The 24,314-nt window shown below is 39.5% G+C and overlaps 1 protein-coding gene across 8 annotated transcripts in view; it reads right to left on the reverse strand.

Annotated features, from left to right (window-relative positions):
* The window catches only part of grm8a (glutamate receptor, metabotropic 8a), a 240,809-nt gene that overhangs the window by 51,023 nt on the left and 165,472 nt on the right, over positions 1-24,314 (reverse strand). For all 8 annotated transcript variants that reach the window (XM_081604106.1, XM_081604104.1, XM_081604102.1 and 5 more), the window contains 3 exons: positions 16,466-16,601; positions 15,765-15,919; positions 13,809-13,946 (listed from right to left, as the gene is read on the reverse strand). In XM_081604106.1, coding sequence (XP_081460232.1) covers positions 13,809-13,946; positions 15,765-15,919; positions 16,466-16,601 — 429 coding nt within the window. The remainder of the gene's footprint in view (positions 1-13,808; positions 13,947-15,764; positions 15,920-16,465; positions 16,602-24,314) is intronic.

The following is a 24,314-nucleotide window of genomic DNA, read 5'->3' on the forward strand; positions in this document are numbered from 1 at the left end:
ATGACAGGGCTTCTCTCTGACAGCTTGACAGATATATATATGTCATCCTATTGGGCAGTTAAAAAAAAAGAAAGAAGAACTGGCCACATCCAGGAAATTCTTCTGGGTTACTAAAAGAGTGTACTCAATTTGTTTTTCCTCTTCTCGTTGTTCTTCACAAATTGGCGTTCACGTAAAAACATTTGCAGGTGTTTGGTCACATCAGCAGCTTTTGGTACGTGTAGCATCTACTGCACAGCTCTCGGCAAACCAGACGGGTGTTTCACGTATTTAAGAAGCTGAAACGACTAAAATTACCCAATTGTCATGCGGTGCAACGCTGCCACTCTGGTCCACGATAAAATAAAAGCAAAGCACCTACGATGCTTGTACCACTAGTAAATTTTGCAGCCTGGATCAGGATGAAATGAATTGTCTGTATTAAATCAAAGACTACGGTTCTCTTTGTCTAATGTACTGCCACAATTACCCATCTAATTAAGCTAATACACCATAAATAAAGGGGCAGGATATTGATTAGCACACAGGATATTACTTTGGAATGTGTTTTAAAGTATTTTTGATAAAAAGGAATAATTACTTGAAAAGTCAATCGAAGTATGAGAGCTGGTATAGGCAAGTAGTCCATCTCAAACCCAAATTAGCATTAAGTGCTAATATTTTATATTTTTTTAAATCATCCCTAATAAATACACGAGAGCACGACAAACTCGTTGCGGTTGCACCATCATTAAATAAAAACTGTGGTATGTAGTTAAAACGAAGTGGACTTCATGTCAGCAGCTGGAACCAGTTCAGCAGAAGGTACTTACAGTCGTCAGCTGTAAACTGTAGAAGGCGTGTCTGCTACAGGTTGATGAATCCACTGTTTGTTTCTAATCAGATTTGTGACCTCATTGCATACACCACCCTCTCCTTAAAGCTGGAGGCATCTTCTTGTTTTTCCTGACACGCGCTCTCTCTCGCTTCTGTTCGGACTACGTGCACATTCCCACTCAGACGAGCATCAGAACAAAGTATTGTACTTCGAGCCATAGATCAAACTGTCATGCAATAATGAGAATCTCTCTCTCTCTCTCTCTCTGCAGTTCTTATGAGATGTGAAATGACATGATGCATCATTAATCAGCGTATCGCAAGAAAACGCAATCCCCACTTCCAGACAGCTAAACGACTGTTACTCCGGTGCGCTGCGCTAGCTGGGGGGAAACACTACCGTCTGCGTTTCTCCGGGTTGCGTCAGGTGCTGAAACTGGAGCAAAGGCTGCTCGTGTTTGGGTGAGTGTGAGGAGTTCACTACGATCCGGCTTTTGTTCAATCTGTCAGCACGTTGTCAGCACCTGGCGGGAGCATCGATTACACACATTCGTTTTTGCCAAAGCGCACTGGTTGTGTGCAGGTGCAAAGCAAGAAAAAAAACCAAAGAGAAACCTCATCAAGACGTAGAGCTAAATAAATGTAAAGATAAAAGCACAGACGTACCAAATATTTATACGCGCTCTGCTTTATATGTGTTACACTCTCATCTGTTTTTTTTTGTTTGTTTTTTTTTCAGCCAACAGCTGCTAAATGAAATTCAGCCTTTCAGCCTTTCTGTTAATGACATCAGAGACCACAGGCAGCTTGGCTGGTTGCTTGCTGAGTAAGAGAGGATTTGCTCTAAATAAAAAAAAGAAGACGAAAACAAAAACAATCCGCCGGAGAACTCCAAGAGGCAGAAGTAGAGATGAAAAGTAGCTCTCATGTCTCATAAAAGTTGTGCGAACCAGAAGCTGCGCGAGGAGGCAATCATCTCCATATCTGCCTGCGAGACATTTTAGACACGTCGTGGTCGATTATTTGTTCTCGTCGCAACGGAAGGGAGGCCGGGCGCGAGGCGATTCGTTTTTGAGATTTGTACAAACCCGTTACGGATTCCGGAGAACAGCCGCAGGCGTGGAGAAACTTTGCTACGAAACATTATTTCCAGAAGAAAATTTCCTTCAAAATTGGGGTAATTGTCCATCCGTCTTGACAACTACAGTAAATATATACAGTAGTAGCGTGAAAACAGGGGACTTCAAATGGATGTTTTCGCATAATTTTCAAAATCTTCGATACTAAAAAAAAAATTTTTTTACACCGCCTTTTGAAGCAGCTCTTCAAAGGGGGCTCTCAAAATGCACGACAATTCACTTGTATCTTTTAAATCAGCACTTCAGCGCTGGTGCAGAGGTGCAACGTCCACAACTCTCTCTGATAGCATCAAAATAACTGGAGATAAAAGTGGAGAAAAAAAAGGGGGGGGGAATTTTGATTGAAGAAACATGATGTTGACTTGAATAAAACTGACACTGCTGGTCTTGTTTCATTAAAACAAAAGTAGCAACAGCTACTGTCCACGTTAAAATGCAAGAAATCTAAGGTTGAAGAAGTAACCTTGAAGACTTGCTGGAATTCAAACAAAGGATTGGGATGGGAAGGAAAGCAGATTTAGATCACACTGGAAGCTTTTAGTATGTCAGGAACTGTCAGTCTACCGGGAGAATCATGCAGAATCATCTCTCAAGGTAGAAAAACAAAACAAAACAAAAAAATCAAGTGAGCAGTAGCTGCATGAATGGAAATGGGCTCAACAAAATTGGACATCAACTTTCCCTGGTCCCCAAAGACTAGCTATCCGCTGCAACATTCAAACAGCTGGGTCAAATTTTGGCAAGCGACATTAAAAAAAAAAGATTTCGTCACAATTTTGGTATCAATTATCCAAGAAGGTGGGAGTGTTAAGATGTGGAGGATGTTTTCTTAGCATCATTTAAATCCCACACCCCGGCCGAGTATTATTGTTGCTGATCACGTTCATTCCTTCTTTATTCACAGCGCTACAATCTTCTAATAGGTGCTTCCAGGAGCATAATGCACCATGTCTAAAAGCTCAAAACGCCTCAAACATGATAATGAGTTCGTTTTACTGGAGTAGGCGCCACGGTAAGCAGAAATATTAGCATCGTGGACGTGCTGCCGGCAAAATCTGCTGGAGCTGCACAAACAGCGGTCAAAGTCGTTGACACCTGTTTTCAATCTGCGTTAACGGAGGCGGTTCCCGGTAAAGTTGAACCTGCTGGTAAAGTTGGTTTTGTTCAATGCTGTTCAAGGGCGAGTTAGACTTTATGACATTTACGAGATCAACCAGTGGCTCTGAACTTTCTGCAACTCTGTCAATTCATAAATAAGTTGGATTCCTTCAGATGAAGAAGTAGAAACACGCGGCGCGTTTCTCTTCATAGAACTACGAGTACCAAGTACACAGAAGAAGATGGGCTTCTGTACGGCCAAGAAAAAGAACTGACCGTCAAGCTACAGAGTTGTGACAAGTAAGTAAATAAAAGGGAAGCGTATTAAACGGTAAATGGCTTGTACTTTATCTAGACCTCCAAACCACACAAGCACACACTCAAATGCTATATTAATTACAAAGTCACTGCAAATTTGTTTAAGCATGAGTAAAAAATTTGTGTTTTGCGATTCTACACAAAGTATCCCGCAGTCGTAACTTATTTTTCTGCTAAACCTGTAATCTGTAATGTGATGATCTGGTGGACACATTTTACTTTCTTTAACTTACTTTTTTTTTTTTTTTACTGAAGGTTATGTGATGGTGAGAACCTTATGCTGGTTCATAGCGAACAGTGACCGTTATTCCTTAATGTTAAAGGGAATGTTCACCAGCAAACAACCCCTTTAAGACTATCTGACAAACTCTCTACAGTCAATATCTGCCAAAATGTTTGTCACATGGAAAAACCATCTAACAAATCAGTTATTCGTAACATTTTTCACTCACGGGGAGTTTCACACCGTTCTTTTCTAATTTCATCAGTCATCTGCATTGCTTATTCTACCTTGAATAATAAAAAGAGAATACTTGGTTTCAGTTTTATTTCTCTGTTACGTTTTATTTCACAATTCTCCTGATATTTTTTTTAGCATCTTTGCCTTTAAAAATATCCACCTCTCATGTAATCATGCAGTATAATTTTATTACAAGAACTGAATGCTTTTGTTGTAATGTGTCAAACTTTTTTCCACCCTACTTTACTTTTCCTTTCGGTGTTTTATGTCGTTGATTTATTAATTCTTGATTTCGTGTTCACTTTTTTTTTTTTGGAAGCTTTAGTCCTAATGCTTCCTGGAATATGTTAGCCAACCCTAAATGCGCCGTCTCCAAATGCATACTAAGAATGACTTATTCTAACCATCAAGATTAAAAGTGCCGTTTTATAGAAAGTTAATCAAAATCCCAATCTCTTCCCTTTCCAAAGCCTACGTCTTTAATCTGGCTCCACTCATGCATATAAGCAACACTTGCACACCTGCAGAACTTGGCTCATTCCTTCTGGCTCATTTAACAGAAGGTTCCACTATCAGCTTGATGCCAGCAAAACCAATGAAAAAGAAACAAATGGCATGCCTTACTAACTCGTAAGCAAAGCCGCTGCTGTATTTAAGACAAAAACAAACCAATGCATTAAGGCAGTGAGGTAGGACTAATGTAAGGCTGCTCAATGGCTAAGTGCTTTGATTGATGGCTTCATGGACCAGCGCCTCAAACGTATTTCACACGTAATGATTTATGGTCCCAAAGATGACAGACTAATGATTTAAACAAGCTCCTTAATTAAACCTCAATTTGGGATATATATTCAGCCATCTTCTTCACATCATCTAAAAATAAGTGGAGACTTTTCTTCCTCTTTCATTGCTTTTTCTTTGCCCGCTATGTCACTCGGATGTAAATAAAACCTCGCAGAAATATCAAATATATTTGACGATCTGAAACGTTTGGGGTAAGATCTCGAAACGCTCAAATTCAATTGGGTTTTATTATTTGCATTTAGCTGAAGCGTTATCAGTCTTTCTGCATTTGCTGAAGTTTTCTTTTGCCGTGTTTTTTTTTTTGGTTTTTTCATTTTAAATTCTGCCATCACCTCATACAAGCCCTCACATTACTTTATTCCCCTTCCTCCTTTGGCTCAGAGCTAGATCTAAGGCAAATCTGCCAAGACGGAAACAATCAATAGAGGAGAATGGGAAATGAGCATAAGACAGAGGCTGAACTTAATTTGACAAGAAAGCATTGAAGCTGCCAGGGGCAACAATGTTGCACCACTCAAGTCTGGGTGAATTGTGAGAGCTGGAGTTTGTGCAATTGTAATTAAACGGATCTCCGACCTGTGATTGGTGCAAGTATTTAACCCGAGTAGAATTTATTCTTAATATTAGTATGGTGTCTGAATTATTCACCTTGAGGCAATGCATTAAATAGAAAGCAGAGAAAGCCAAATCCTAAAATTTTGACGGAAAGTGTTGCATTAATAATCAGTTACAGTTTTTATTTTCACCACTAGGTGGCCCATTAAGATGAAGCTTTAATTAATGAGGATCCACCAAATTAAACTGGTTTTCATTTAATTTCAGAGTTTAAAACCTTCAACTATACATATATATACACACACACACATATATATATGTACTGATAACTGTGGAGGTAATCAGCTGGATTTCATACACCTGTCACCATGGAGATATTTCAAACTTCAGAGATTGCTTATTAAAATGGACTAGTGACACTTTTTTTACATTGTGCCAGTGCAACAAATCTACTTTATATACACATTTTCTTCCCTTGAACTTTATTATTAAAATTAACTTTTAAATGAAATGTCAAATTGTTGCGTCTAATCTGATTTGAATGCTGGAGTTTACTAATCCAGGAAAAGGAGAAAAAATTTTTGCTCGCACGTTCTGTGAAAGCATCACGAGTTTGCTATCGTTGTCGTGTTTTCTGAAATCCTGTTGTGTTTTTCCACTTCGGGGTTGCCGTAGCGATCCGGCTTGCTCTCAGACGGCAGCCAGAAACTTTCCTGCTTCATAAAGATCGATTTTCAGCATAACACCACTTTTCATGAATAATATGAGGGCATTGACATATGTGGCTAATATACAATATATTACATTGCTAAATTATTACTGATATATATTAATCCTGATAGCACACTCAGCAAATATAAATAATTCAGCAGTCATTATTCACATTCTGCTGAATCACGGCCTTGACACAATTTAGATTTGCTCTCGAATTATACGGCGGCGTATTGAACTTTTCTCATCTAGTTTTATCAGTCCATTCCTCTTTCTACTGGTGAACTTTTTCTTTTTTTTTTTTTTAACATTAGCATGTCTTTTATCCCACCTCTCTTGAGCAAACACATTCCTGTACAGCTTAAACCCAATCAGGGGAGGGAGATTGAACGAGGAGAGACGGTACAGACAAAAAGCAGATGACAAAGGTAAGTGGGAGAGGACGGGATGAAAATTGGATTCAGGTACAAAAAAAAAAAAAAGAGGAAAACTAGGGACGAATGGGGGGAATGTAAATGAAAATAGGAACAAGAAATGAAGACATAAATCATGAAAGGATGGTTGGTAGAAAACCTCAGGAGCTGATTGGACTGCGGGAGTCGCCTTATGCCACATCAAGGCACCAGAATTGTTCTCTATTGCAATAAAATATACGCATTTGCATACGTGCATGGAGAATGTGCTAATATATTCTAACATCTCTCCTACGTGAGTTCCGAAACAGAAAATATGCAGAAAAACTTCCTATTAAAACATATTTTACACGTAACGCATGAATTTTTTTTTTTACCTCTTAAAGAACAGGAATAAATGTATCCGTTTTCATCTCCACGATTCCTGGCAGGGAAGGTGAGTCCAGGAGTGGAATGGCCATCTTCCTTCCTCAAGTTTTACCGTACTCTTTAGCACTGTTAGCTTTAATTGCCACAGAACTTGTCAAATCTTTAGGGGAGCCTGTACTGATTACTGAGAGGAGATTTAAATAGGACTTAAGCAGGATCTGTAGAGCATCCTCTGCTCTTTGCTATGACTGCAAATATGCCAATTAGGCTCCAACACCTTAGTGGAGGCGATCCCGGAGCGGAAATCTCTACTGCTGGCCAAAAACGTGAAGGCATTTGTCATAGTTATACTTGTCCCTTGAAATGTGCAAATCAACAAGATGAAACCTAAAAGCTTTAGCAAAAAGTTGAACATATTTGTCTTTCAAAAGACTGATATGCAGCACAGTTTGATGTGTAGCAGAGCTGAGAGATCTCTGCTTGGAGAGGTAGGAGTTATTACTGAAGAAGGTAAAATCAAAATCTTCTCAGATGTAAAGAGCCACGAAATTAACGCGGAAAACTAAACAGTCAAAATCTCAATCTACATCATTATCTAACTCTACATGATTAGATGTAGATACATCCACACTTGTGAGACACAAACTTGCATAACATAAAATAAAAATGACAGAAAAATCTCAGTTACTTTCTTATATACAATAATAATAAAACAATTCTTAGAAGTATCTAATAGTGCATCACCGATTTTGTTGCAAAATACATTTAAAACGGCTGGATTTGCAACTTCTTTTAGGAGTGTGATTCTTGTTTTTGACTTATCCAAGTCAGAAACACAATATATATATATATATATATATATATATATATATATATATATATATATATGCTATATATATATATATATGCTAAAATAACTACATTCTGCTATGTGTTTATGTCTGTGTTTCCAGATAGATGCCTCCAACTCCACAGAATTGCCTGCAATGGCAACAAGTAGTTTCACATCCCTACTACATCTAAAGAGGAACATCGGTGGATGTCACAGTCACGCTCTGTACTGCACGACTGCCTCCCATAAATCAACCACCGCAGAGGCCATCACGGAAAACGGTTAGATAACCACGTCCTCCACAACAAAATGGAAAAAGGGATCATTTCTCTACAGGTAAACGGCACTTCAGCTACTCAACTCTTACTTTTTCACTGCACGAAACTGTGGCAACGTGCGTCTCTTTGGAAACTGCCCTCTTGTTGCCTACGAAAAACATCCAGTCTCTATCGCAGAGAGAAACCTCAGAAGTGCCGTTTTACGCTGAGTAAGAAATACGCGGAATGCGCTCAAAAGGCAAGAACATCAAACTATCGCTTAGTAGCTTTTAGAAGATAAATTCACCATTAATAACCCTCTCCAAAGTATTAATTATTGATGGTAAACTGGGGAAATATAAAGCTCCCAGTGAGTGTGTGTGGGTGTCTGCAGACAAGCATTTCCCCAAGACTCCCCGTTTGCCAATGAGAGAGAAAAGCTACACTATTAACTTTTGCTGGTAGCTTAAAAAAAATAATCTCATAATAAATAATTTTTAAAAAGTAAAGTGAATCTTGAACATCCCTGAGTCCCTAGTCTCACACCAGAAATTATCTTTAAAAAATGTTTATGCATAGTAATCAGTGGGCAGTCGTGTTCATGCATCTAAGCTACTTAATCACTCCGTATGCTGACACCTACTGGCCAATCAGTGGACAATCACAAAATATGTCACATGGAAGGCCACTGACAAAAATGCAGAACGCCCGGAGACTACATGTCCAGGTACAGAAAAGAACGGAAATTGAGGGGAAATTACTTAAAGGACTAACAAAACTGTTAAAAGGTGCAATATTTTACCTGGACTTTTTACCAATGAGTTTGATCAACAGCGCCAGAATAGTAAAAAAAAAAAAAGAAAAGAAAAAACAGGATTTAAGGGCACAAGACTGGCTGGTTTAACTATTTTAGAAATTGCATCTCTATCTGGTTTACAGAGAATGGATGGAAATCCATTCTCTGTAAACCATTTGTATCCTGTATTTTTGTATCCAGACAAAAATATCTTGAAGTCTGGGGTCGGAGGGGAATGGGAAGACTTGTTACCAATCAGAAAAAAATAGACTAGGTCACATTTTAAATTGTTTTCCTTGTTACTCTGTAAGAATTGCATATGACATTTTTTTTTTTACTACATCTGTAAATGTTATTGGACCTATCAACCCCAGCGTGCAAAACCTGCCTCTTTCATAATAACAGAGGCCAGCTACTGCAAACTACCATACACAGCTTCATGAAATATACATCATTACAAATTGCTTTGCAAATGGCTTTTCAGAAAGCTCCATAAACAGCAGACCTGAAGAGTTAACCATCATTACTGCCAGATGTAAGCTTCAGCTCAAGATCCCATATATTTGTTTTGTCAAAATAATGCACTGAATTAAATAGACTCCAAGAAAACAGATTTTTTTTTTCCTTTGGTTGACTACCACTCAATCGAATCTCTAATACAGTGAAATCAAGCACATCACTTATGAGATTTATTTTTTTTTTATGTTCTCAGTTTACCAAGAACTCTGAAGGCCAACTTATTTCGATGCCAGAGAAGAAGCTAAGCATACGGAGAACAAAGAAGTAAAAAAATAAAAAAACAGACAAAATATAGACATCACTCATTCCCCAGAGAGCGACATGTCGCAACCCACACAGACAAAGAGACAACTGCCAGTATCGTACCAACCTTGTTTCCTCTTCACAGAACACTTTGTTTCGTTTTTGTGTTTACCGGAGGCTTGCATCTCCTGTCACCCTGAATGTTGTTGCTCACTGGTGCACTGAATCCACCGGTGGAAAAAAAAAAAAATGCATGCACTAAGCGAGCATGTTAATGTGTTCCAACTCTAGTTTTCTCTCCCTCCGTTTGTATGCATAACATCATGTGTTGCCGTCCAAGTGAGAGCAGGCTGAAGCAAGAACCTGTGGTTATTTTTTGTTTTTTTTAAAAGATCAGCTTAAGTCAGCGTACTGGGGGAGGGTTGGAAAAAAATGAGAGTGCAAAACGGTGCAAACTGCGATCGTTAAACTTTAGAAACAAAAGGGTGGGCACGATATTGGCATGTAGAAATGCGTGAGGATGTGGATTCTATCGAGATTTGGTTAAAAACACTCCAGTTATATTTAGACATGTTCTGCTCTTCTGTCTCTTTGCTCCAATTAGGAGTTGGTCTACTAACAAACACTAGTGTGGTCCAACAAGCTCTCCGACCAGAAATTGTTGTACATACATACATACAAGTTTAAAAGAAAGAACTTGCCAAGAGAACACAGACACCTGAGTCTACGAAAAAACAAAGTAAGCATGGTGGTAGAGGTAATCAACACATACCGCAGCTTGTGCCCTCGTCCAGGATTTTTATCTGCAGCCACTGGGGATACAAGTGTGTCTGAGTATGTGGGCTTATCTGTGATCTGCTGTCTGCCATAGTCAGCTTCCCCCTCTGGCATCTTTTTATATATATATTTTTTTATTTTACCAGACCGCATTCTTTCAGTATCACTGCGTTTTTGCTCGAGGGTCTGAGTGGACCGAGCTGATGAGCTCATCTAAAAGTTAAAAGTTAATTATTATTATTATTATTATTATTATTATTATTATTATATGTGTGCATGTTTTTCGCTGACTGAGAGAAAGAGAAGTGATGAAAGCCGATAGGCGTGGTGACGCACTCTGAGGGATCATTTAAATTTATTTCTCAGATTGGAGTCGCTTGGAGAAGCTACCAAAGAAATAAAAGCCAAAACAACCTGTGCTTCCACTCGGCTCCTTTTAACTGGTTCAGTGGGGGGGGGAGGGGGGGGGGGGTTCCGCTTTCTTTCATTTCTGGAAGATTTTAAATAAACCTGCTACTTTATCTCAATATTTTTAAAGAATTGGTATTTAAGACACTGACTAAACACGGCTCCTGATATCTGTTGTTGGTCCACTGGTCATTTGTTTCTCGGCCAAAGAAACCAAATTTTTATACATGGCTTTCAAAATTTCCTTATTATATACACTTTTTTTTTATCCGAAAGAAAAACTATTGGCTTCTGCATATTCTTGGTGTTTAATGCCATGTGGCCTGTTCTTTGCTCTATCCTTAAAATTAAACAATGTTAATTGAATTTTATAACGTCCAAAGTAAAGCACAAAGATTTTTAGACAACATTGTTTTTTAAAGTTTTGCCTGCACACAGTTGACGGGAATCACATTTAAATATATATTTTGAGCTGAATTATCAATAAGCTGATTTAAAAAAGAAGAAAAAAAAGATTGTGGCAGTTTAGCATTTCAGCTAACTTCTCATAAAATCATTCTCACCTGGATTAAGATGAGACTTTTGAGAATATTGCTGCTTTATGCATCGTGTCAGAAGCATCTTGGAAAAAGTTTTATCTTACTTTTATGTTTGTGATATATTGCACAGTACACACTAACAAATGGCGCCCTCCTGTTTATGACTTTTAGTAGACAAGTGTTTGAAGACCTATCTGTACGCTGGTCTGCTTCTTGACATGCACAAGTGTCACATGTGAGACAGTCCTGTGAAGGACTGTCACTACACATGACTGGTTGAGCTGCCGCGATCTGTTCCCAGCGGAGACGATGGCTCCCCACCTGGGGCCGGCCTGTGATGGGGGGATAGAGGAGGGACTCCTCTGTCAGCAGGCAGGACTCCCCATGGTGGCCCCTGGCTCTGTCATCGTACTATTTTGGCAAGGGGCTGGTGTTTTGGGAATGACCTGGGGGGCTCTGCTGGGATTGTGTGTGGGTTTGGTCGACTGAGAGCTCTGCCCTTGCTATTGGTGGGTTATTGGATGATGGCCCATCTTCCCCAAGGGGTGGTGTTGAGCTGATTGTGGGTCCCGAGGATTTTCTAATTCCCCTGGGCTGTCTTGCCGGGTTGGACTGCACGGGGTCCTCACTTCATCTGATCCCGGATTTCTGCAGTGAGCTTTGTGGCTGCCTACTGGGTGGTTGGTTCTCACTGCTCCATGCAGGGCAGTCTTGCTGCTAGATGCCTTTGCAGAGCTGTGTGTCTTTTCCTGTGCGCCCGCTGCTCCTTTGCCTCGTTTTCCGCCTCTGTCAGGTATATGCTGTTCAATAGGTGTGCCAGGGGTAGCTGTGACCCTCATTGATCCATCAAGGGCTTACCCTTCTTCCCACTTTAACTCTTGTGAATTACCAGGTAACATATTCATACATGCACACACCATTACCCTTTTCTTCCTCACAAAGTGTTGTTCAGTGGCTATTTCCTTTCTCTTTTCCACTGTGCAACCACACAGTCTAGTTCATGTAATAAAACTGATCATGCAACAGAGGGCAGTGTCTCAAAATCCATTGTTTTAGGTGTATAAGACCCCCTTACACAAGTCACACTGAGCTTTTTCATGTGATATGCCATAAATGTCAGAACAGGACACGTCAAAAAACGGCTCGGACTGTATCTGGGACAAAACCCCTAAATTGGGACATATCTAATAGTGACTCCTGTTCAGCTGTCCCACTTTCAGACACCTTCCTTGCAGAATCCGCCATTTGTAATTCGCAATGTGCAAAACTATTAACACATTATTATGCAAATACTAAAGATGGTGTATTATTCCTTTAAACATCCGCAAAGTTTTCAAACGTTTACTTCTGATACTTTAAGTGTGATTTGCTTTCAGCTTCACTCCCTCACCAGGATGTTTTTATTTCTTTTTAAAGTTGAATCCACTGTGTTACCAAACTCCACAGATAGACTGCTGAACTTGTTTTAAGATGTAGGCGAGGGACAAAGTTGTACCTGTTTCAGAGGCACCACCACATGCACTAAATATGATATAACATTGCAATTTCAAGTTTATAGGACTCTCACACTTCTTGTGTAAAAAGTTTTATATATGGTGTGAAGTAAGACCTGTTTTCCCTTAATTTTGTCAAAATACATTAGTTTTCCACTTTTCTAATCCTCATTTGACATTTATGCTTTTTTTTATGTCATTACATCTCTTGTTAATGTGTAATCCTTCTGCCTTTTGAGGAAAACATCTTTCACATCGCCCGTCTGTTTCAGAAAAGCAATATCATTTCTTTTTCAACATGTTCCCATCATCTGTGTCAGAACGGGGGTGAGGTGGCCGCTGAACGGTTTGTGTTCCCATCATGAAAGTCTGAGTACTTGGAATTAATGAACTCTAGCACATGATTAAAGGATCCTGGACACGTACAAGCCGACGCGCACAGATGCCACGGGGGAAGCACTAGGCGGTCAATGGGAGTTGCGGACCTTACAAACCTAATTATGTGAATTAATGGCAGGCATCAGTCAGGGAGTACACAGTGTGTCACACTTAAGAACATGCAGGCCCAATCAGCCGGAGACGAAAGTGCAGAGATCACACCAACTGGTCGTGTCCCAGTGTGTCGCCTCATCCGCTCCTGGCTCACTTCTTTCGTTTGGTGAAACGGCAACAAAGCTTAAAGGCTCAAACTTGTTTCACACAAACACATAACAGCAGGAGATTCCAACACAGGTAAGGAAACATGTACTGTGTAAACACACAGGTACAAGAAATATTATGTTGCTGTCGTTTCAAGCACTCATTTCAACAAGGTATTTCCTTTTCTTGATACATTTGGTTATTTGCATTCCGTAGATGTTGCGTTTTGTTCAGGCTCTCAAAACTGTCGATGTACAATAGAAAGGGTTTCATTCAGGAAAATCCTTTCAGTGTTGGAAGATGTTAACCTGTTTTCATAAAGTGTAGAGGATAAAGCAGCCTGTGTTGATTTTAAAAGCTTGAATCATCTGTCCTGTTTGAATGAATGACACTGAAGACATCCATGAATTATGTCAGCATAGGCCTGCTCAGTTATGGACATGCTTTAGTTATATTAAAACCTAAATAATTTAAAATGATTACTCATTAAGTTAAAAAAAATAAATAAATATATTTCACTCAAAATGTGAATTGCTGTGAACCTGATTTTTTTTTTCTGATACTCTCTTGGTGAATCTTCTCTAAAATAAAATCACACAATAGCAAAAAACACAAGTCTTACCTGTGCACTTCTTCTGCGCGCTGGTCCGTTTGCCGTGCATCCCGAGCCTGCAGTCGAAGTTTTCCTCCCAGAACTCGGCAAACCAAACGTTTCTTCTGTTGTTGGACAGAGATCGGCTGCGGAAATACCGGTCAAATGCTGCGCGGAAGACAGAGAGGCCAAAAGTTAAAGCAGCACAAACAGGATTCGGAGAGTGGAGACTGAATCACCATCACTGACGAAAAGGGGCGGGGCTTTAAATCAGCATATGATGGGGCTCAGAACTTGTACTGAGCTGACCAGAAATGCTAAAAGTATTCTCAGCAGTAAAACACATTTAGACATGACAAAAAAAAAAACAAACAAAAAAAACAATTAATAGCCACTATGTGATTTATAATGCGAGTTTGGTGATGGGCAAGGAGAACAAACATCTCCTGTCTGCCTGCCCACTTGCCCAATTTAATAAAACAGAAGATGGGAAATAGTAAAAACTTTCCAAACACATATGAATGGGAAAAAGCAGATGGCATATGGTAGGATAGGATGACCAGATCACTTTAAAAAAAAAAGCAGGACGTTGTTCACACAGAGGCTGAAACGAGTAAGGCAATTTAAGCCGATCCTCCAACACAACATGTTGAGGTTAAACTGCAACAGTACATGTCACAACATCCAATGCACAGTGAGAAACGATCAAATTGACTGAGACACCCTGTGCCATGTGTGACTCGGCGTACAAGCTGACATGCGCTGCCTTGATTGATCTCATCTGCTGTCACAGATGTGGATTCGGTGCGTACCTGTTCAGCTTTACAGATAGGCAGACTGCTGGGAACAGTGGGTTCGCTCCATGTGCAACTCGACGGGAAGCACATGTCATGTGGGATCACCCGCCTCCTACTGTGATAGCAGATGTGCTCAAAAACGGTAACATAAGCATCCCTTCTGTTGTCAAAAACCACGAAGGGGGAAAAGAAAATGCCTCACACGCTAACAAAATTTCCTTGCCAAAATGCGGGGATTATTCTTTGAGACAGTTTTTTTTTTTTTTTTTTTTGATGAATGCTGTTTAATTTGTATTTTTCTTACATTTTTTGTGAGAACATTCAGTAAAGGAGAACTTTGTCTAAAGATTGAATCCAATCAGTAAAGAAGAACAGCAATTCTAATGAATCGTTTCAATAAAAACGGCATATACAAATGTTTTTTTAACATTTTCTGTAGTCTAGTTTCCAATGCACCTTATAAATGTCAAGTTGCTTTTTAACTTCTTGGAAAGCGACAGTAAAGCTGAGCTTTTAAAAAAGCAAACATCAATGATTAACACAATCACGTTTTCCTCCTATAGATTTCTCATGAGGTACAACCCAATATTTTATCTGTTGCTGCTATTCCTTAATGAAATGGTTGGGTCAAAGCAAAGCCCCTTGTTTTACACTTGAAGAAAGTCACACCAACAATTTTCCTTATTTCAAAGCCAGATGATAGATGAAGTAACCTTTAAATATGTTACTTAATCTTTTAAAACTTGCATATTCACATTTTTAAGAGTTTTTTTTAAGAGTTGGAAAGAACATTATTCATGCGTTTGATATTCATAGCAAACGCATAAAGAAAAAGTGGGATTAAATCTGCTGCCTTAGACATTTTAACTTCATGCTGCAAAAAGTAAAAGCTTTGCACAGCATCCATAGCTGGATTTGTAGTTATATTGCCATTTATTTGAGTTTTTTAAAATATTTTTAAATGTTTGTGCCAGATTATTTGAACCTCTATTCTTTAATATATTAAAGGCCAACATATTTAAGAAAAGTATTTGATTATTTAAGTTACCAAATCTCTTCTAAGGCTTTTGTTACAATTTCACCCTTCGGGGACTTTCAGCAAGAAGCAGTTGAGGCCAAATGTATGACGTTGCACCAATCCACCTTTTATGATTTTTCAGAACTTGACACGCTCAAATTAAACTCTTACCATCCACAGACACTCGTTTGGGTAGGATAGTGATGGCTCCCTCGGCAACCATCTCTTGGCCAGTCACCGGAGAGCTCTTGGACCCCCAGCTGTCTGATCCAACCCACAAGAAGTGACCAGTCTGGTTGCTTCTTTTAGCAGCATCAAGAACTCGCCTATTAAAAGAAGATGACAATTAAAATTATGGCATGTGCTGCAGTTCTAACGCTGCTGATAGTGTTATGCGGTGTAAATGGAGGAAGACAATCCTCTCCCTACTTAATAAATGTGACATGGCGAGATTAAATACGTCAATCTAACCCAATCGCAGTGAAAGTCCTTGTTCCTTCTATTTTGACTGATACAACAGTTGTCATGTGTCTGTAAATTGGAAGTGTTTGTCTAATATGGCTTGAGACATTTCATTTTGGCCACTTTCCCAAAAAGAAAAACAAAACAAAACAAAAAAAAAACTGATTTGTGAAAAGAAAAACAAAAGTTCAAAACGTGGGGAATTTTGAAAATAATTTCTCAGAAACCTGCCTAGTGTGTTCCTTGGTCTTCATGATGCAGCTTGTTCACTAATGTTCTCCAACAAACCTATGACACCTTCCTAGACAATCTGAACTTAATGTTAAAATGTGGAACGAATACTTTTCCAAGACTGGATGTAATTAAGGGCTTTGTAAAAAGGTGCATCGATAAAATTGCGAAGTACAAACCGTATGTCGTCTTCGTTGGCAAACATGATGATGGCCCTGGCATTGGAAGTCTCCATTAGTCGCCTGATGATCTTATCAAACTCCCCCACTCTTGGCTCCCTTGGGATCTTTAAAGACTGGGCAATACACACACCACCTAGGACAAAAAAAACACAAAATCCACTTTTCACTTTACAGTCACCGGATTCTGCTCTTCGTTCCACACTCGTCGGTCAATCCTGTCTGGACGCATCGTGCAGTTTGTTAGTTCTAAACTTGGTTGAAAGCCCTCAGTGTCGACGTCTCACAACAGTGGATGGTTAGAATGGCGGGAGGTGCAGAAAGCAGAAAAGGCAATGACGGTATCGCAGTACTGACAGAAGGAAAATGAGTGGAGATTCACAAAAATCAGTTTAAAACGAATAAATGTAAGCCGCTGTTTGCATGGGGGGGACAGGAATCAGTCATCAATAAAGGTGAAACATACATGAGACAGCATCATGATTCCTGTCCTCCCTGGAGCAAACGCATCTGGAAAAATATTTGCCAATGCCAAACTGATAATCAGCTCATTTGCATTTTGCTCAGTGTAATTATTTTATTCACAATGTGCAGCATTACTTTGCTAGTCTGTTCATTTTCCCTGTCCTTTGTTGCCTCGGTTTCAGACGCACGCCTCCATGCACACACACACGCACGCACACACACATCACTCCAACACTAATCCAGACTTTATATGTTAAAGCTTCAAACTGGTAATTGGCTTTGCTGAATTATACTGTTAGCTCCAATCAAAGAAAGGAGAAGGAATTGTTTTCCACAGAAGACAAAATGCATTTGTCTTCATGTTCCTTTTATTTCGTCGTCTTGCCTCCCTGTGTGAGTGCAGAAAGCGAGGGTGACTGATATCTCCCTGCCTGTTCCAGCCCATTTATTGAACATCTGTACAGTCTGTCGCTTTCACTATATCGCAATCCTTAATCAACATACAGTCACATTGATACCCAGGCAGGCACACACACCAGAGTGCATGACTGCTAAAACAAATTCTCATTAGCCTCAAATTAAAAGCCTCTCAAGGCTAATTACAAAAGTGACAAAAGCTGCAGACGCCCCATCATCCAACCCCTCCCATAAACACCAAACGCCCAACCCAACATGAGGCTCAACTCGGAATGAAAAAGCATCTCTGTATTTTCTAAGTAGATTGTCTCGATGGAAAGTTTCACTCAGGTAGAACGTCTAACGGCGGTTTTGACATTTTTTTTCCCTTAAAACATCTTAAACCTTTAAACGTGTCCAGGCATGACTTAGTCTCTGTCAACAAGTATCCTCATTTGATGAAGCCGCCATTACCATGCTTTTAAGTAAAAATTGCTTTTGTCGTTACTATTGTGTTTTTCCCATAAATTATGAGAATTCAGACCCACTAGCTACTAGCTTTATGGTTCTTCAAGTCTATTTTTCAAATTCTTGCAATGAGTGTTAGTATGACATGATACTTTATTACGGCAACGTTTACAGAGTAATGCACTGAAAGTCATTTTGAATCTAACAATGATTTCAGAATTCACTTTTAGACCAAGACCATCGATTCTACACCTGTGAAGCTGACAACTATTTCCATTAAGTTGCCTCAAGTCCTAATGGTTGTCAAAATATTTTACCTTTTGAAATATGGAGGTCATCATTTTGTAAGCCCCTATATATATTTTTTTCCCTTCTATTGTTCCACAGGCCAGTGCTTGACAAAATTCTCCCTCACAGGCACTTTGACAACTCTGACTCTTTTTTTCTTCTTTCCACATTAACAACTAGGTAACAGAAGTAGAATTGGTGCGACCTTACTTCATTTGTCTAGCCAATAACTGTTGTGCCAACAGAGGCCAAAAGATGCTTGCTCGAAAATATAATTTTTAATTGAATGTATGTGAACCGAGTCAAATTGGGTTGTTTGGTTTTTAATGAGAAGACAATGTAGCTTGGTACGCTATACGAACAGATTTAGAAGCTACAGAAAGGTAACAGCTGTGACTGGTTCTTGTTATCCTTTTTCCCATTCCTTTGCAACCGTTTCACCCCAACATACATTTTGCTTAAGCTGCAGGAGCATCGCAAAAAATACTATTATATTTTATCTTTATTGAGATTATGAGTTTGACTATGAATCTTTGAGTCTCTAAAAAATATATTCCTCCACAAATAAAACTTGTTTGCTATAAAATAGGTTACATCATATTGCAACATTTATTTATAACCTTTCTTAACAATGGCAGCTTTGCATGAAAAACATCTGAATATAAATGATCACATAATTATTTTGTGCCATCAACCCCAGCAGCCATCTGAAGTGAGTTTGTTCGAACAAACCTACACACACACACACACACGCACGCACGCACGCACGCACGCACGCACACACACACACACACACACACACACACACACACACACACACACACACACACACACACACACACACACACACACACACACACGCGCACACACACACACACACACACACAGACAGATACAAGTTTCAGGTCGCTGCCACAATCACTGAAGGGTCTAAAGCTCAACTTTGTCAGAGAGCAGCTTCTTAAATCTGAATGTCACCTACTCAATAAAAGATGCTAAAGCATCACAGGATTGGTTCAAAATTAAAAATATGGAGAACAAGAATCAGTCAGTTTTTTAAGGTTGCTTGTGGGTGGTGAAAAGCTGCTGCCAATAAAAAAAAAGATGCATGCATTTAATTTTCCCTGATATTTTTTAGCACAGCATTGGTTTAAAATGATAACTTTGTGTACACGGTGTAATCGGAATATTTTTTTCCCCCCTCCCAGGCCTAACTCTTTCCCATATGAAGAATGTTGGCCAAAGGCATGAGATATTCCAATAACGCGAGCAGTAAACACACTATTTGTCAGCCAGCATGCTGTCATTGGATTAAATCTCAATCAGTCATATTTAGAGCAATCAATTAGAGACACTGGCTGAATCGATTTTTAGTTTTAACCCAAAGCAGTAGTTGTCTTCTCAATAAATGACGGCTCATGCTGTGGCTGATTGTGCACAAATTGAATCATTTATTATCATTTGATGGCATAACATCACACGCTGGGCAAACTAATGTGAGCTTATTCAAAATTCCTCTTCATTTACTTCAGATAAAGCCGTTATTGGTTTGCAGGACAAATCAGCTTTGCCGAAAAAACCCCATTCGCGATGCGCTTATGTTTAAAGGGTTGAATAAAAATTCGACGTTCACTTGACACGAAGGGAATGAGCTGCCAGGCGGGTCACCAGCAGCCTGCATGAAGGGGTTGGCTTAAGGTAAAAAGAAAGCTGCGACTGGTTGAGGTCGCCTTGTTTTCCTGACTTCACAAATTACTTTTTGAAAAATGCACCAGTTCTACAAATACTAAAAAAATATATCCACAGCTTGTAAGCTATATTAACAGACTTTTAAGCTAACTTAATCACTCCTGCTTCTTAGTTCTAAGCTAGAAACATTTTTAAAGCGAATGCTAAATGTTTCTAAATAGACCAGAGAGTAATAGCGAGACTTTTTTTTTTCTTTTTCCCCCTACCGTTGCTTATAATTGCAACATCAAAATTTGGTCCATGCGGTGGAATGTAGAATACTAAATAAGCAAAGGCAATACGCAGAATGGGCTACAAAGTTGCACCATTGTGAAGAAGGGGAAATATCACAGTTTTAAAAATTAATCACAAATAAGAATTGTAAAAATGTGGTGTGGGTTTGTGTTTATTCCGCTTCATTCCAACAGATAAAGCAAAATTTAATCCAGTGTCTTCAACAGAGTTCTAAAAAAATTTTTAATGAAAAAATAAAATCCCAATCAAGGACAGTCTAAACAGGAGGACAGTGGTGCTCTAGTGGAGGTGGGCCCAAAATTGATGCTCCTGCATCATAAAAGCAGCAATCATATTTAATGATTGCCCACTGCATAGAGTCATAATCTTTCATGATTCCTCTTCTTCCAAAGTAAGACTCGTCTTTACAAGCTGTAAAGATAAACATGCTAAGTGTGTTCAACACCTCTCCAAACGAAAGCCGTATAGTTAGCAATTAAAGGCATTCTGCCTTCAGATTGAATTCTCTCTCTTGGAGGACCTGAAACTCTGCTGTCTCAGCGTTTAATTAATCTGCCTTCCTCCCACGCACTCTTCTCTCGGCAACATTTCATCTCTAACCCAACGGAGACAAACACAATGGGGGGAGGAAAAAAAAAAAACAGCGCAGGAAGGGTTTATTTTCCCTCATCATGCGTGCCATTTTATTCTCGCTTTCAGTTTATCAAGTTTCTTAGAAATCCCTGCGGTCTTTGAGGAATGCTAATAAAGAAGTGACTACTCGACTGTAGATCACGATCAGACTATTTAGAACATTATGTCCAAGTTTCCCATCAGTTGCAGGACGGCAACGAACATCAGCGGATGTCCAATGGTGTCTTCCATCTGGATGTCAGCAGCAGATGCTTGAACATTTAACGCGAGACATAGTGAGGAAAGTAGGTACTGAACACATCGTTTCTTGGATTCCTGATGTGGGTGTTGCTGCGACATCCACATCAGTGGTTGCTAAAAGCCCAAAGTAATCCACACCTCCAAAACGATCTAAACGAGTCTCTGTGACTTGCTTCGAGTTTCAAAAAGAGATAGAATTAGCAGATATACAAAACAATTTGTCTATTAGGCTCCACAGTTTGTCAAAATTCATATTATTTCATTTCTTAACAAGACATCATATTGACCCGATAGGCTTTCTGTCTAAAATCCTAATCGCCCTATTAAACATCATTCTCGGTTCTCGGGGGTTTGAATTTTTTTTTTTTTTTTTTACCTGAGCTGCTTCTGTCGATGACTTTATGAATCGGAAAAAAAATAAAAAATAAGGACGTATTTTGCAACAGCGACACAGTCAATACCCATTTATGAGTCTTCAGTTATGCTAGGTTTTTTTGCAACTCTGCCAGCACATTAATGCAAGAAAGCGGGTTGATGACGTTCCATTGGCTTCATGCACTCATTTTCGTTTTCAAAGCCTTACAGGTTTTTTTATGGGGTGCAGCGTTGCTCCTTTGCGTTGTGCAGGCAACTGCTGTTGTCGTGTATGTGGATTTATTACCTTTTATCGTCTGCTTCTCATCTATTTTTGTGTGCGTGTTTTTTTTTTTTTAGCTGCAACTCCTGCATTTTAAAGCTGGTTTCTCGCTCCTGTTGGCCACTTGTACCAATAGAACTTTACATCATCTGTGAAGAACCTCTAATAAAAGCTGCATAAGTACCACACACCCTCACCGTTACATCCACATATTTTGTGATGCATTTAATGCTGGCGTTAGCGCTTGAGCACACGGAGATGCTAATGTGGCCCCCCTGCCGAGTGAGATGGGAAATAATGGTATTGTTAAATCTACATGTTTTTATGCCGACGGAAAAAGTTTTTTTTTTTTTTTTGGCATTTTTATGTTTGCTACAGCGTGAAATAAGACCTTGTAGCTCCAAGAACAAAATCAGGTTGAATTCAGAGTCTCTGCCTTTAATGATTCCTCCTTTGACAATGCAGCATTGTCTCCCTCTGATTATGCCAAGTGTGTCTCTGCTACTAAGAGACTCGCACTCAATGTCAATTATTAATCTTAGCACAATATTCGGTGTCGTTGGACTACACAAGAGGGTTTATGCGCCCGACAAATCCACACAGTGGGAAATTAATTTCTCCCTCCGGCTTAGCGAGCGTTCCTCCGATAAAAACCTTCCCCTGCATTCACCCTCTCGTGAATACCTGCCAGTGATTTGTTACTTAGACAATTTTCATGGAACCCCAAATATCGCGACACTCACTTTTTCTCTCCAAACCTCATTAGCGCATGCTTTAAAATTAAAGTCGCCCTCTGCTTCTCCGTGCTTTTGTTCACGGCTCGCGGCGCAGCAGCACGGACCCTTTGAAGTCGCCGACTTAAGCTCGTGTGTATTCATGTGCTGGCCTCCAACACATGCTTGTGTGAGCGCCATGCTCACCAGTAAGCATTGGACTATGTATGCAATTGATTGCATAGTGCTATACTGGCTTTTTAGCCTGTATTTTAGATTAAAAGGTGTGATTAATGTTCAGTTGTTTTTTTTTATGACCTACTCCAAAGTAAAGCTTCTCTGTGGGCATGCTAATGAATCATTCACAGCACCCACAAAACAGCTGTCCCAAGAAAATTTACATCCTCCCATTAAAATATGCCTTAAAGGATGCACGTCTTGGAGTGTCAAATTTAGCTGGAAAATTTAGGACAGCTCTAAGCTGCACCCTTTAAAAAATTGTTGCACAGTCCCGAAGCGAGCCTGGGGTAGAGAAGCTTTCTCCAGCGAATAATGGCGCTCAGCCTGGAACCGCTTATAATTTGCTGATAATAAGACACACAGAGGTGCATTAGAAAAAGAGAACAGCAACGGTGTCGGTTTGCAGGAAGGGTAACACAAGCTAAAGCAACGAGGGCGCGGGAAACGTGCACACAAAGTCGATTTCAAGTAGAAACAGAAGCGCCAGATTACGCCTGATGGCGGATATCGCATATCTGTATCGGTTCACACGTTGAAGTTAAATGCTTCAGGTGACGCTGGTCCAACTAGTTTAAAACACCTACATACTGTAGAAACCTGGATCTTATTCCAAGTCCATCATACGTCTAATTCAATATGACAAGAATATTTTGTAAAGATATAGCGATTGGATTTCTCCTTCACTCTACTTTTGTATTATTGTCTGTATTTACCACAGAATTTCCTGTATTATTCTACATATGGAGCTTTTCAGTTTAATATATAATTGAGTTGAACTGTAGCAGACACAAGAGGAGGGGGGTAACACCCAGGTCACAAAGGGGAGCTGTGGTTTCAAACATGAACAAGTTTGATAGCAGCAGCATTCAGCTTCTATGCACCACAAATCTGGAACAAACCTCCTGAAAACTGCAAAGAAGCTGAAACACAGAGTTCCTTTAAGTCCAGACTTAAGACACACCTGTTTAGAATTTCTTTTGAAACATTGATGGACATTCTGATGTGCAATAATGCCTCCAGACAAAACATTTCAATTGTTGACTGTAGTGTTTTTATGATGTAAAGCACCTTGTTGCCGAAAAGTGCTATACAAACTTGAATGGTTGATTGATAATTGAATGCATGTGTCCTCATTGCTTTCACAGCAATGTTACTTTAATTTAACAACAAAAACATGAACTCATGATGGGAAGGGTAGTGATTCTGTCAACAATCATTGCATGGATTGTTCATTTAAAGTAGCTTCTTCTAGGAGTGGGGGAAAAAATAGTGTTGGTACACAACCTTGTGCAAAGCAGTAAAGCTGGTCAGAACAAGAGCAAAAAGTAATGGATGCTGCCAGAATTGCAGTTTTTTTTTTCCATAAACAGAAATGTCCCACTTTTGTGAAGTATAGGCAGGTTAGAATGCCACATAGTGTTTTTAAATATCTTGGTAGGATGCTGGTCTATTAGGTCTCCATGCAACAACTCTCAAACAGCATTTCTTCCTACTCCTCTCTTGTCAAATATTCATAAATCTGTGTTTATTCACTCAAATTCAAGCAGGAGATTTCGCCATCTCTGCTTGTCTCTTGGGTGAACATTTTGCTATGCACTTGTAGCAGAGCGTGATGTTCCTAGGTTTTCCCTGGTGCTCACTTCTTTTGTTTTTTTACTTTTTTCTCCATATTTCTTGATTTAGGACATAAAAATGAAGAAGATTATAGTGCGGGCAACAAGCCCAATCACTTAAAATGTGAGTGGTTGATGCTGCAATAGCCTTATTCACTGTGTGTAGACGATGG

The sequence above is a fragment of the Poecilia reticulata genome, chromosome 23 (genome assembly GCF_904066995.2).
Source record: "Poecilia reticulata chromosome 23, P_reticulata-male-v2, whole genome shotgun sequence".
Lineage (NCBI taxonomy): Eukaryota > Metazoa > Chordata > Actinopteri > Cyprinodontiformes > Poeciliidae > Poecilia > Poecilia reticulata.